At 41.5% G+C, this 14310-nt stretch overlaps 2 protein-coding genes across 4 annotated transcripts in view; one reads left to right on the forward strand and one right to left on the reverse strand.

Moving 5' to 3' along the window:
• Positions 1–4302, reverse strand: part of LOC100872865 (uncharacterized) — a 30837-nt gene extending 26535 nt beyond the window's left edge. Inside the window, exon 1 of the mRNA XM_031919654.2 lies at positions 3793–4302. Within this exon, the coding sequence (XP_031775514.1) occupies positions 3793–3882 (90 nt within the window). The 5' untranslated portion in view covers positions 3883–4302. The remainder of the gene's footprint in view (positions 1–3792) is intronic.
• Positions 4303–6573: 2271 nt separating this feature from the next.
• Syn (synapsin) overlaps positions 6574–14310 on the forward strand; it is a 40483-nt gene continuing 32746 nt past the window's right edge. The window contains exons 1-6 of one of the 3 annotated variants that reach the window (XM_086907513.1): positions 6574–6624; positions 10113–10543; positions 12245–12569; positions 13436–13689; positions 13891–14026; positions 14151–14255. In XM_086907513.1, the coding sequence (XP_086763639.1) occupies positions 12312–12569; positions 13436–13689; positions 13891–14026; positions 14151–14255 (753 nt within the window). In that variant the 5' untranslated portion in view covers positions 6574–6624; positions 10113–10543; positions 12245–12311. Of the gene's footprint in view, positions 6625–10112; positions 10544–11673; positions 12570–13435; positions 13690–13890; positions 14027–14150; positions 14256–14310 lie in introns of all 3 variants that reach the window. The other 2 variants (XM_086907512.1, XM_086907514.1) reach the window with 2 other exon arrangements.

Below are 14310 nucleotides of genomic sequence, written 5' to 3' on the forward strand. Positions count from 1 at the left end.
CGTCACGTTTTAAATTCGATTTCTACGAGTACTAAAGTTGAGCATACGTATGCGCGATCACGGGTTTCAGAAAACGCTCGGCCGGAATTCTCGCGGAAAATGCGAATTCCTCGACGCTCGCTCGAGAAATGAGATGTACGAGTAAGATTTTTGAAGGAGGGGGAACCTCTTCTCGAATGATATTTATATATTGATTGTACAAGAGCGAAGAATTTTTTTCTTCCTCCGTCTTGTTTCGCATTGTCACCTGATCACAAATATCTGACCAGACGAATCGCCATCTTTTATTCGCAGTAGCGATATCAGATATAATGAAACGAAAGTAAATAAAAAGTGGGAGTTTTATTCATCTATATTCCATCGATATTCGTCCCTTTCAGGATTTTAATTTCAAGTCTTTCTGATTTGAATTCTGTCAATTCTGTCTCGTGTACTTTTTGTTACTTCTCCCGTTCTCGCGATATACGTAAATATCGAGTGGAGAAACGCAGAGAAAGCGAGGAAATTCCGGAAATGTTCACGATCATGCGTAACAAATACTACAAATTTTCCAACGCTTAAACTTTTCCTTCAATACGAGGATGTCACGAATCCCCGATTATCGCGTATATTTATCGACCATGACTCGTCCATTCCAATTAATCCACGAGAGACGTTGTCATTAGCTCGAAATCGGGGGGAAATAACGTGTTAAAATTACCCTCGAATAAGTCTCGCAATTTAACGATCGTGAAGCATCGCCAAGTGGCGATAGTACGATTTTACGATGATCCATCTTTACGACTATCCCTATTCTTCGTCGACGACACGCAACACGCATAACCCATAACAGGGCGTGCAGGCATGCGCCAGGCGTATAAACCCTGGCGACCAAACCCGGCGTAAAATAATAATCGTGCAACGATCCTTAAAACTCGTCATCATCGGTTGTGCACGTGTCCCATCGATCCACACTCGTACCCTGCGTCGAACGATTCGACACAATACCATGATTCTCATAAATATTGAAGCGGCGTTGCGTTCGATTCGCGCTTTAATAAGGCCACCTACTATTACGAATCACACCGAGGTATACGTATATATACGCACACACACACATCTGGATCGGTGTGTATCGGTGAAAGAGGCGCCTTAAAGATTCTTGACAAGCGTCGGTACAAGCGTTTGCAATTAATTCGCCGATGCTCACCTCGACAGCCGGCCACAGACCGCCATTAAAATTCCCCGCGAGCTTGCGCAACTTGCTTTCGAATCTCCAAGCTTTTCAGAGCATATCCGCCGATTTCGATAACGTTCGCGCGCGTGTGTGTGCGTGCGTGTGTGTGTGAACAGGCTACCTTTTTTTCCCTCGTTTCTTTCTCCTCCTCCTCTCTCTCTCTCTCTCTCTCTCTCTCTCTCTCTCTCTCTCTCTCTCTCTCTCTCTCGTCGGTGACACGTGCGTAATTGTGCGTACGTAAAAAACGGATCCTCGAAGAGAGGGGAGTAAAAGAGTAAAAAGTTCTATTTGTACAGGCTGGGCTCGAACGAGCCGGACTCGTATCTACGATTTACGCGGCAGATAGCCCCGTATGAGGCAAGGCCAGTTTCCTGTTAAATAGATTTTTTAATTAAGTAAAAGTTCGGTCCGGCTGGGAGTGGATGCGCGCCTCTACGTGTGCATCATTGTTTCACGCTGCACGGTGTGCGAGTGTTCGAGCATCGCACGTACCGGGTGCTCCAAAGTGGACCAGAAGAAAGAAGCGTGGATAGATATGGGTTTTTTTCTCTCTCTCTCTCTTTACGATCCTCTCAACGACGCATATATTTCTTCTTTATATAATAAAATAATCCTTAACAGGGATCCTTTAATCTTTAGGAGTCTAGTGTGTTGAGAAGGAATAAAATAAAACTTTATTTTTAATCAAAGAACATGCAACAATTGCACACACACGGGCAGAAGTTTATATAGTGGAAATGGTTCTCGTGCGTTATTCATAACTGAAAGTTGCCAGGGAATTATGTACAAAGACAAAACGATCGTTTGGAAGGAATATCGTCTCCGAGAGCGTTCCCCATTACTCATCCCCTCGGTATTTGCACAAGCACAAGTGTGGCAAAGAGCGCGAAACGTCTCTCTACGTATCTTCCCATTCAATTCGCGCATAAATACACACTGTTCGTTCAACCAGCTCTTTTATCCGGCGCGCGTAATTGTGCAATTCACGCATCCGATATCCGCGTGCTATGCGGCGTTCCATTCCACGCTGGCAATAGGCGGAGATCCGAGGGTCCATTTCGACGCACGATATATATTTTCGACTGGAAAGACGGAGGGAAACCAAAGGTATCTCGGCGACTCCGGCCCTCCCGCTGGACACATTCCGAGTACCGAGTTCGCGGCGAGGCTGGCCGTGTAGCCGATAGCCGAAGCGGTTTATCTGAATTTTTCCCTCCAGCATGCATGCCTTACCGAAAACACGTGGAACAAGATCGTACGTTAAGTTTCGCGAATTATATATTCGCGGATAAAAGAGACGAAGGAAAATGTGAGGATTTGTAAAATGTATCAAAGCAAATGAAATTTAACGAATTAGCAAAATACGATTTGAATACGATGTTGCTCTCTCTCTCTCTCTCTCTCTCTCTCTGGGCCCTACGATGCGGATAGATTTGTAATTCAACTCGATCTATCTGGTAATCCACTCGATGGATGTATCGAGTGCAATTGCCAGTTTATTTAACATTCGAGGAATAATAATTATTTCTATTCCTTGGACAGAGTAAACTCTTTGGAGAGTAGATTCGTCGCGTCTATTAAAACTTGATCTCGGATACAGGTGTACGAGTGAAAAAGTGATTGCAAACTTTTGATCGGCATTACCATGGTGGTTTTACCATACATACGTGCCGATAGATTACCGTATCATATCGTATTACGTGGTTAGCGAATTCCTGAGCGATCCGCTTTTTCCTAGAAGACGATAATGCTACGTTTCGAGTACCGTTTCATCTTACGATCCTTCTAATCCGGTTGGGATACCATAGGAATAGAATTCACTGTGCGATACACGAATTTCGCAATGAAAATATTATTCGATGCTTCGATTTTTCGTTCTCCCTTTTCTTCTCTTTCTTTTTTTTTTTTTCCCTTTCCTTTCCTTCTTTTTTGGTGGTGGTCTTCTTTTGTTTAACGCTCGATCGTTGAGGGGCGGGGAAAGACCGATTTAGATGCGGCAAGGAAGTGTATTTGCGCGAGATGAATGAGTCAGCTGGAGACGAGAGGTGGTCGATCGCCAGGCGATTTATTGCCGGGTACGCGCGTTTACATGATGTATCCTGAGTTATATATCCCGGCTAAGATAAAGAACGGTCATCTCCCGTCTCTCGATTCGAAGATCATTTTTAAACGGGTTTATTTGTTCCAACAAAGATCGCGTATCGCGGATCTCTTTAGCTCTTGACTCGAGTAAACAGGTAATACTGCCTGTGCATCTAGATAGATATCTATAATCTACTTATTTCGCGATGGAAATATTTGAATTAATTACACCAACAGCTAATTAATAATTTACGAGAACAAGATTATCGTCATTGCATATCAACGGCTCATTTAGATAAATTATCATTGAAACTGCCTCTCCAAGATTCCTTTATTCATCGATTAATAATAATATATATATATATATATATATATATATATATTCCAAGTTAAAAATATTCATATGTATTTATATATAGAGTAATATTTATCACGATTAAATGAGGATAATATGCAAAGTAAATGGGAAAATTTTGTAACGGTGTCAAACTTACCTGGCTGACACGAAGCGCCACCAGGACCAAGCACAGTACCGACACAAGCGCACTGGTGAACGCGTGAAAATTGGTCCTTCTCACTGTCATTTTGACGGAGTGAACGTGCCACACTGAACGTGCCGATTGTGAAACGTGTCACGTTATTGCCAAGCCTCTCCTATCTGTCAAGTTTCACGTCACATTTTCGTTATTTCTCGAGAACAATCTCATCGTATCGCGGGAATCGATCGAGTATATCGACGTTACAGGGCGGCCACGCGGTCTCCTTTCCCGTGGTAAAGACACGACAGGGAACGTGAATTGTAACCGGGCGTGAATAGTGAAATCGTGGATCTCGTGGATATTGGTGACTCGAAAACTCGATGCCTCTCGTTCGAGAGAACTGGAAGCGAATGTTATACTGGCGCAATAATGACTGTTCCTCCTGAGCTGCCCCCAGGGACGCTCAGGTGTTCGGTGTTTTTGGTGGGGATAGATCGTGGCGAGGCGGCCATTCCCTTTTCATCCGATGTTGTATGCGATCCACGCATTCATGTCTCCGAATCCGGCGATGAGCCACGTATGCTTCTCGTGATTCCTACACGAGGTCAGCACTGTGCACGCTACTCGTTTGTTCACGTGGGGATCCGCCTTATCGACGCGGCTGGGGAATTCGAGAACGTTCCTCGAAACGTTCCGTTTTGGAACTAGCGTTTTTCACTAGATATTACGACTCTTTTTAGAAAATTGGAGACATTTCTCGATTTTAACCATATTGTCGATGCGACAGGGATTTGTAATCGTTCGAAATTCAAACAAATTGAACAAATCGATGATTGCCTGTTAAAAGAGAAACAATCGAATGCAGATATCGACTTGAAAAAACGGTTCATCCGCTTTAAAATTTAAATTTTGAGAAATCTTGTGTCATGGTGGATACTTTTTATCTCGAATTATTCGCGTGCACGCGTGCAAAAATGAATCTGTCCGACAAACAATTCAATAGATATTGATTGAACGAAGATTGCAGGAATTACAGGACTGTCGTTAGTCATGATGCTCGCGACGCTATTGTCGTGGAACCTCTCAAGTTGTCACAATGCGAACAAAGGCGAATATCGAAGACAATAGGATAGCTTATAAGATCATTCATGGATGACGTGAAAACCATTCAAGATCTCGATGCATCGATATCTTTACGCTTCGATATATGTGCGTACATCGACGAATGTATGTACGTGATTGAATCTTCTTGTATCCATCTACAGACAATCTATAATACCGCTATATGTAATCATATCTCTTTCTTAATTTTCTTCCTAATTCGAAAATTTCTAATCGATTCTACATACATATTCCAAAGAGCTTCTCTCGTCGTTCTACCATACGAAATAAAATCGTAAAAAAGAAAATGAAAAAAAAAAGGAAAAAGCACGCATAACTAAAATTATCCTCGAGCCATTTTTCCAACGTGTTAACACCGGTTTCACGAGTGGTCGTTTAATTGGTCTGCAAGGAAAACTCGTGGCACGCAAAAAGAAATAAAACGTGAACGCGTCAAAGAACAAGAGTCCCCCCGTGATTCACATTTCCTTACGTAACAAGGCTAGACACACACGGACACGAGAGAACCGGGGAAGCGTAGTGATAATCTTAATGAAAATCCTCCCCCCCCCCCCCACGTTCGTGCTTCCTTTGATAGTTTTCACCCCGGGAAAATGTTTGTGACCCACTTTCCCCACACGGGAAACGCTCTAATGCCGTTTTACCTGGGGTAGAGTACAAAAAAAGGTAGAGTGGGAAAAAAAGAGGCGGAAGCAAGCAGAGGAGAGGAAAAAAAAGAGAACCGTCTTCTAGTTGAATAGCCGTCTCGCGCCATACATACTAGCACGCAAACGCAGGCACAGGATGTTGTGTACAGAACATAAATTTATATACGTGTATCAATTTTATTGCAAGAATTGTAAGGCTACGAAACACGGAATAACCATAAGGGATCGTATACAACATTTTATACGTCCTTACGAGAAGAAAATTCGTTTCCACGAGTTGTAACGTGGCCGCCTAACCACACACACACACACACACACACACACATACACGCACACACTAGAAACAATAGAGAAACCGTTTCAAAAAAACGGTACGATCTCCATAAGGTACAAAAGCTCGAGAGTAAATGCAACGAGACGAGGAATCACGAATAACTGGGTCGCTGCATTAATTCTTTTATGCAGGCCGACTTATCCGTGGAGAATGGCGGTCGAGTGGCGAGCACCGAGAGAATCAACTTCATCCATCCGGCACACTCTCTCCATAATTATCGCGATATCGAGGAAAGAGAGAGAGACAGAGAGAGAGAGAGAGAGAGAGAGAGAGAGAGAGAGAAATTTCGAATTGCAAGAAAAGATCATAATATTATTCGTTTCGGTCGAAGCTGAACCACAATTTTCTCTAGAATTTTAGAATAGAACATTTCGAAAAGAGGCGCGCAGAGAGGGTGGCAAAAATCAGAATTGCGCGAAATGCAAACGCGCAACCCGAACGTTCACCAATGAGCGCGGCTGACGTTTTCGTGTTCAATCGGCCAGCAGGTGGAGCGTGTTTGATGTGAATCGAACAACGTCACCCTGTACAAACACCGGGGACCGGGTTGCATATAGGGGCTCGTCCCTTTTTTCCCCGTCGCCGTCGTCGTTAGCTCGCGAGACTGGTGAGGAGGGGGTGATAAGAAGGACGCAAGCGCGGACGTATCGACCGGCTAACCCTCCGGGTAACACCCTCGCGATCCTCGGCCGAGGCTCACTGCTTCACCGGCAAACTAGTAGGTAGTACACGCACGCGACACAGGTGAGTACCACAGCTTCTTCAGACCTTGCCTTAAAAGTGTAATCTAACAGAGAAAGTAGTTGAGGGTAGGGTTGACGATTGAAAAAAAAAATCGGTTTCCGTTGGGAAAGGAGGTTGCTCGAAGGTCAAGTGCCAAGTGTGATTTAAGCATTCCCTTTTCGCCGATCAATTCGTTCTTTCCTTCTTCTTCTTTTTTTTTTCTTTCTTTTTTCTTCGTTAGACTCGTTAGATCACTCTTTCGATAAGTTCTGTCTTCTAAGTGGAATTTAATTAGAGAACTTTAATAGAGGGTAGGTTAAAAGATTGGAAAAAATTGGTTTTCGTTGGAAAGGGGCGAGTGGTGAATTGGTTTATCGAGTTTCTTTTTTTTCTTTTTCTTTTTTCTTCTGGTAATTGTCGATAATTTAATTTTTGAAGTGTAGCTTCAAAGATGGAAAGTCGAAAGAACTTTGGTTTCGGTTGATGAAGGATTGCATCATGTGACTCGATTTATGGATTTTCTTTTATGATCAATTAACTCTCTTTTGGAACTTCGTCCAACTGTACTTGACTATATGTAAAATCGTGGATTAGCTGAAACGGTGGTCACTGGGAGATTGATTTTTTAGATGTTTGTCTCTCTTTCGTATTATCGTACGGTTTCAGTGGATAGTTGATACCGTATATTCGTTTATCAAACAAACGTGAAAGACACATGATACTCGAGAAGTTTCAATAATAGAAATTCGTATGAGATAACTATGAGATGTTTTAGTGGCGAGAATATTCGAAAATATTCTTGATCGAATGATTATTATTACAGTGACTGATTAATCCCTTCTCTCTTACACAACAAGTATATCATTATTCAAGTTGATATCGAATTTAAATTTACGCGGGAGCTTATAAACTACTACGTTGATCGATTGGTATACGAGATACCAATTTGTATAAAATTGACTGTTACGAGTGTTGTCGAGGATAAGCATTATTTTCACGTGATATTTCCACGGTTGTGATTTCTACTTTTTCTTTTTCGTTCGTTTTCAATTTTTTAATATCGTTTATTATCATCATTAATTGCGAAAAAGTTCCGTTGAAAGCTACTTTTCGATTTTGACAAACGATACAATTATTTAAAATTATATACGTGATTTTATACTCGAATATATTTGAATGATTTGATTAAAGTACTACGCCCATTTTATTGAAATTTCAATCGAGATATCTTTGGAAGAGAACGAACGAATTAATAAATAAATAGATATTTATCAATATTTTGAATGAAATTAATCGAATAATATACGCGTCTCTGATTTCTTTCAATTTTGATAGAAAGTGCACACGTTTCTGTGTGCGCAGCTTTCAGCGGTCAATGCGCCTGCCCTTTCCTAACACCTAGGGACTCTTCCATCATCGATTATTACCAGAGTCTAAGCTAAAATCCCTAGAGATAACGTGAACTGTGTAGATCCATATAAATATAATCACGCGAAACGCGAAGCTATGAAACGTAACGCTTCAATCGAATTATTACGAATAATTATTTTTAACAATTATTGTTACACGGCGAAAATTTCTCACACACGAAATTATTAAATTATTCGACACGCATTATACACTCGAATACGTAGAAGTTTGCACAGTCAATATTTGGACAAGAGGGTGCGTCACAAAATTTATCGATTCAAAACTTTCTATCATTTCAACCCTCTCACGACTCGGTTCAATATCAATTCAAAAGATTGTTATTCCACCACGACGAAACAAAATTATCGAAACAATTACCTTGGTAATTAATTAATCGAGAAAGGTTAAACAAATTAAATTCCTCGAGGTAGGGAGAAAAAAAAAAAAAAAAAAAGAAAGAAAAAAAATGGAAAGCTCGTGAAGTCGTATGGAGATTCGAAGGGATTACCAAGAAATTCGTCGAAGCTAATTTAAAATTCAATTAGGACTAGGATATCTCGGGCATTAATTGAATTCAGACAGTTAGCCAAGTTAGTCATGAGCAGCGGGGGCAAACTTTGCTGGTTTAAAGTTTTCTAGCCATTCTGATTACAGGATGCTTTCACGTAGAAAGCGATTGCTGCAAAGTTTCGAAGAAATCACGAAACTTTTCTCCATCTTTCCTTCTCAACTTTCCCCTTTCTTCCGTCCGCGTGCAATTCTTCTCCCGTATTCTGCCGTCACATTTAACAATTCCGTCACGGAATAATCGTGTCGCGTTTCTTCAACACCAGGGACTCGAATTATTCGAGGAGGAGGGTCTCGAAAAAAACGAGACGAGGCACCAGACTTTTCTTTATTATCTCTTTTATACGCAAATTGACGACTCTCCTCCATCGTCGTTCCTCCCCACTTCGCGAAGATATATATATATATATTTTTTTTTATTGAAGATAATCAGGCTCGTTATCAGCCGCGATCCGATATTGAAGTTTTAAAATCAGTGGTTGGAAAGGAAAGGGGGAGGGAAACGCTCGTGTAAAAAAAAAATTCTTCAACGTGTAAAGTCACGCTGCGTCGTATCGATCAGCGGAATATCAAGCTCTACTTTTGCTGTGCTAAATTTCTGCGAGGGGGTCTCCTCCATCTCGTCCGCGCCTCCATTCTGCTCGCGTGGACGTTTTTATCGCGGACCTCGCATAAGCTTGTTGTTCCTTATTGAGAACGTGTATTATATACGTTTAATTATAGCGATACTTCAACGTATAAAAAAAAAAAAAAAAAAAAAAAGTAAAATAAAACAACGGAGAGAATTTATCTTCCCCCTTTTTCTTTTCTTTTTCTTTTTTTTTTTTCTTTTCTTTATCGTTCAAAAGTTTATTTTCGACAGAATTTATTTCGAAGTGATTTTTGATTTTAATTTATTCCATCATATTGGTGTAGTCCAAGAGATTATTACGTCCAATTATGACATTAAAAAAAAAAGATTTTTGTAAAACGATAAGATATTCTATCTAATATTAAATTCGTCGGTGATGTAAGCTCAAGTTAGATCCATTATCTTCATAAAGAGAAGATAAATATTGCTTCTTATTGTTACCAACTTATCGTTAATTAACATTTAAATTATCACAAATCGACACAAATAATATCCGGTTAATCTCATATTTTCGCGCGTATTCTTTTAGATAATATACAAATCACCGAGGAAAAGAAACGCTAAAAAAAAAAAAAAAAAAAAAAAGAAAGAAAAAAAGAAAGAAAGATCCAAAAAAGACACTTTTGTCCCAAGAGATTATACATCCGCATAGTAAAACTTTTATCTCACGTTTTTACGTAATCAGCGCATCACAAGTCGCTATATATATACATATAAAGATATATACGTGCAAAGTTTCACCCAATTCTGAACAAAACATCACCACCATCCTTCGAACCTGCGCGCGAAACTTTATAAATAAATATTTCATTCAACGATTAATTCTCATCTTTCTCGTTTTGTCTCTCTCTCTCTCTCTCTCTTTCTCTCTCTCTCTACCTGTCTCTTCCCTTTTTTACAGATTTCAACTTGGATTGTTTAGTTTCTCCTTCCTCACCTCTCTTATTTCATCCTTTCCTTTCGGATTACCTTACGTTCAACACTGTTATTCCACAAACTCGGCAAGGGGAACGCAACGATCTCGTTCGAGCATCGTCGAGCAGAGAGGAAAGCACACGAGACGAGCCCTTCTTTCTGGTAAATCCGCGTTTCGAGAACAGGAGACAGGAGGAGGAGGAGAAGGGTACACCGGTGCGGATACCACACGAAAAGCGAATACCAAGGCGGAATTCTGCGGTTTTCGTGAGGAGGACGAGGTCGGTGTTAAACCAGCAAGATTACCGGCCGCGGCGGTTGCGCCAAATACTGTGGTACAGCTCCTTCACCCGGCAACATTTCATTCTCCAGCTTTCGACAGTCCTTCACTTCCAATGTTAACTACCTGAAACGGAGGTGAGTGCCTGACGCGTCCAACCACGCCTGTCCACTCTATTTCATTCTCTATTTGCATGCCCGATAACAGTTTGCTCGAATCGAATTCCTCCATACTTTCCCCGGCTGTCTCAACAGATTCCAAGGATTCGGAAGGGATACCGGAAGAGATTTCTATTTGCTCGTTCGATATATTTTTTTCTTTTCTTTAGAACGACGACAGATCGTTCCTTTACGATTTCTTACGATGGTATTTCATTATTTATGAAATTTGCTGTAATGTTGTTCCTTCAAAAAAATGAGGAATTTTCGCGTGTCAATTTGGAAAAGTTAAAAGAAAAAAAAAAAAAAAAAAGAAGAAGAAGAAAAGAATTTCTATTTTCTTCGATGGAAAAATCGACGTGTTTTTAATTTTGGTCGGTGAAGAAAATTCTTGTCACTTTGTTTCTCACGGAGAACGTTTAAATGCGTCCATAATGGTACGCGGAGATGCATAGAGCGATACGAGACAAAAGAGTACGGGTCGTTGCACGATGGATGCTTGTGGACGAGTACGTTTGTCCCGGCCTTTTCATCGAATTCGAGGACGGAGAGTCGCATAATATATAGCAGCGCGAAACAACAACGCTTTATCTAGACTCTCAAACATGGACTTTTACCGTGTTGTGTCCACACGTCCATCTGGAACATCGCGATCTTTCTTCCTTGTTGCAAATTGTACCGTCTCGCTCGAGTATCCTATTTATCCGTTCTACTGTAATTAACATCGATATTCGAGTCTCTCGAGGTATCCGAACGATAGACAGATCGATAACACCAACACACCGTGCCATTATTTCGATCGAAGCACAATTAGGCTCGATTAAAGAAAAATTCAACGTTCTCCACAACGTTTCTTCTCCATGTGCATGCGCACTCTCGATCCATCAATCTCGATCCATGCATGCAAATCGTGGCGAGAAACGTGCTTTGGCATCTTTTGCAAAGTGGCCACTTTTGCTTCACTGCCCCTCCTCCTTCCCCTCCCCCCTCCCTCTCCCTTCTCCCGACGTATCCGTGTTTATCCATCTTGGCAACATTTTCCATCCCGATCGCACTTCGATTATTTTAAACCGCTGCGAAAAATATCTTTTATTCTATTATAATTACAGTTCACAGTTGGCCAGAAGCCCATGTGAAACCCATGTAAACCATCTGTCCAATATTTACCAATTACGTTCAAGCTTACCGAAATGTCGCATCCTATTGCCTCCATGAGACTCATAATAGTACGAGACCTGGCTATCGGCTACCCGTCACCCGAGACCGTCTGTCTGGTCGGCAGACGTCTCCGCCCCCACCTTGTCGCAAAGCACGAACGATCGTCGAGAGCCACACATTTCACGCGAGGCACCGACTTCTAATAAGACAACTGGTGGCGAGTTGCCGCGCAGCATCGTCGAAAATAATAACGCCATCACCCCCCGTTTTGTCACGCATGCAAACCGGCAATCAGCAATCGTCAATCATCGCGCCATCCACAAGCCATTGATTGAAAAAAAAAAAAAAAAAAAGAAAAAAAAAAGATGTATAACACCCGAGCACTTGGCTGTTCGATGTGCATATTGTAAAAACAGAATGAAAAAGATATACATGTAAAAGAATGCTACTAAAAAGCGTGAAATCCGTGGACGATCGGACCGATTGCCGTTATCACGACCACGACCATAGTTTGTCTTCCAGGTTCTCGTCAGGGGATTTGAGCTCGGAGCTCGACGATGAACCAAGCACAGACTCCGGGCTGGCCTCCATGGCCAGGGATTCGTCCCAATCGTATCAAGCGGTTCCGGAACGCCCGTTGCAGTCCCAACCTACGCCGGTTCCGCCGGCCAGTCAGCCGCCCGTGCCCGGGGCACCGCCGCCTGGAGCCCCTCAACCCGTCGGCGGTGATCTCAGCCTCAACCTGAGACCCGGCTCCAGAACCACCAGCGCCCCGTCCTCGCCTGCCAAGACCCGGGAAAGTTTGCTCCAGAGGGTTCAGAGCTTGACGGGGGCTGCTCGTGATCAGGTAGGTTGAGAAAAGGTGGGGTGAATTTGTGGCGGACGGAGGGAGGGACGAGGGGTGTTTCGACGAGTCCTGGAACAGCGGCACGTTCGTGTTATTTTAAATATGATCTTTTAATTATTTATAATTGATTCTTCAAAGATTGTATTAAGATCAATCAAATAATTCATTCGTATTGGTTTTAAAAAGGAAAGAGTTGCTACTAGTTAAACACTTGACGTTCGGTTACACAATTGATGAAATTTTCTTGTTATGTAAAAAAGACGTGTTTGACGTCGGCGACGATCACTTCACGGTAAAGAAATTCGGAGAGAAAAAGTGTTTACAGATTTCTGAATAAATATTTCCCACGTATATGTTTAGTTTAACGAAAGTGATTCTTAAAGCATCATTAGGATGAGAAAGGTCAAGTTATTAGAAATTTCATTGGATTTCCGGAGAAATGGCAAGTGGACAAGCACCTTCGAATTTAATTTCTCCTATAAAGCGCGTATAAAATAATAATAAATAATTGTTCCATCATTTTCGAACGATTAGATTACATTTCCACGTAAATATCGTGCACCGATTCAAATCGGCGGATTTGAGTCCAAAATTGCCTTGTTGCATGTTCAACGCGATACACGATCTTTCCAATGTTCTTCGAAGAAATGTGCGAGCTTTCGCGTGCTCGAAATACCATCAATCTTTTTCATGCTGTTTATTATCCTATTAACCTTTGAGAGCTTTGTAGCATAAATTATGAAAGAAAAAAAAAAAAAAAAAAAAAAGAACTGCGAGTCGTTGGATAAATTTTCTTTGTTACGAAATATTATCATAGGAAAGGCAGAAGAATTAATCGCGCCAAATTTTTAATCACTGTTAACCAGGGTGCATCGATTCTGGGAGCGGCAGTGTCAGGTGCAACAAGAGGACCCTCTTACAACAAAGATCGATGCTTCACCTTGCTGGTCATAGACGACCAAAACACCGACTGGAGCAAATATTTCCGGGGTCGTAGGCTTCACGGTGATTACGAGATCCGCGTTGAACAGGCGGAATTTCGGGAATTGTCGTTAACAGCCAGCGAGACTGGCACCGTTGTGTCCATGGCGGTTTATCGTAACGGGACCAAAGTCATCCGGTAATTAATCAATATTTCAATCGATCGAATCCTCCTTCCTTTTCTTGAAAAGAATAAAATTTTCAACCTTCGTCAAAAAGACATAATTGTCATCAAGTGTGATATTAATCTTTCTTTAAAAAGAAAATAAAACTTAGAATTTTCGTTCCATAAATTTCCGAATACTTTTAACGCACAAGTGTCGAAAATTTGTGTCCACAGATCCTTCAAGCCGGATTTCGTTCTGATACGACAAAACCTAAAGGACGCGGGAGAAGATTACAAGAATCTTCTTCTCGGTTTGATGTACGGCGGTGTGCCGAGCGTTAACAATCTCACGGCAATTTACAACTTTCAGGTACGAAGTTCGTCCAATTAAAGAAAACCGGCCAAGAGAGTCATTCGAATGGAGGGAACGATTAAAACTTGATCGACCTCCACTTCGAGGAGATGGGTTTTCTTAATTACGTTTCCGCTTTCAGGATAAACCTTGGGTGTTCGCGCATCTTCTGGGGCTTCAACGTCGTTTAGGAAAAGATAACTTCCCGTTGATCGAGCAAACTTACTATCCCAATCATCGTGAAATGGTGAGTTATAAATAAAATGTTGCATTGAAATTGTTCCCATCCTGATCCTGAAAGT

Source organism: Apis florea, unplaced genomic scaffold, assembly GCF_048593485.1.
Source record: "Apis florea isolate Af1SG1 unplaced genomic scaffold, ASM4859348v1 contig_2897_pilon, whole genome shotgun sequence".
NCBI classification, from domain to species: domain Eukaryota; kingdom Metazoa; phylum Arthropoda; class Insecta; order Hymenoptera; family Apidae; genus Apis; species Apis florea.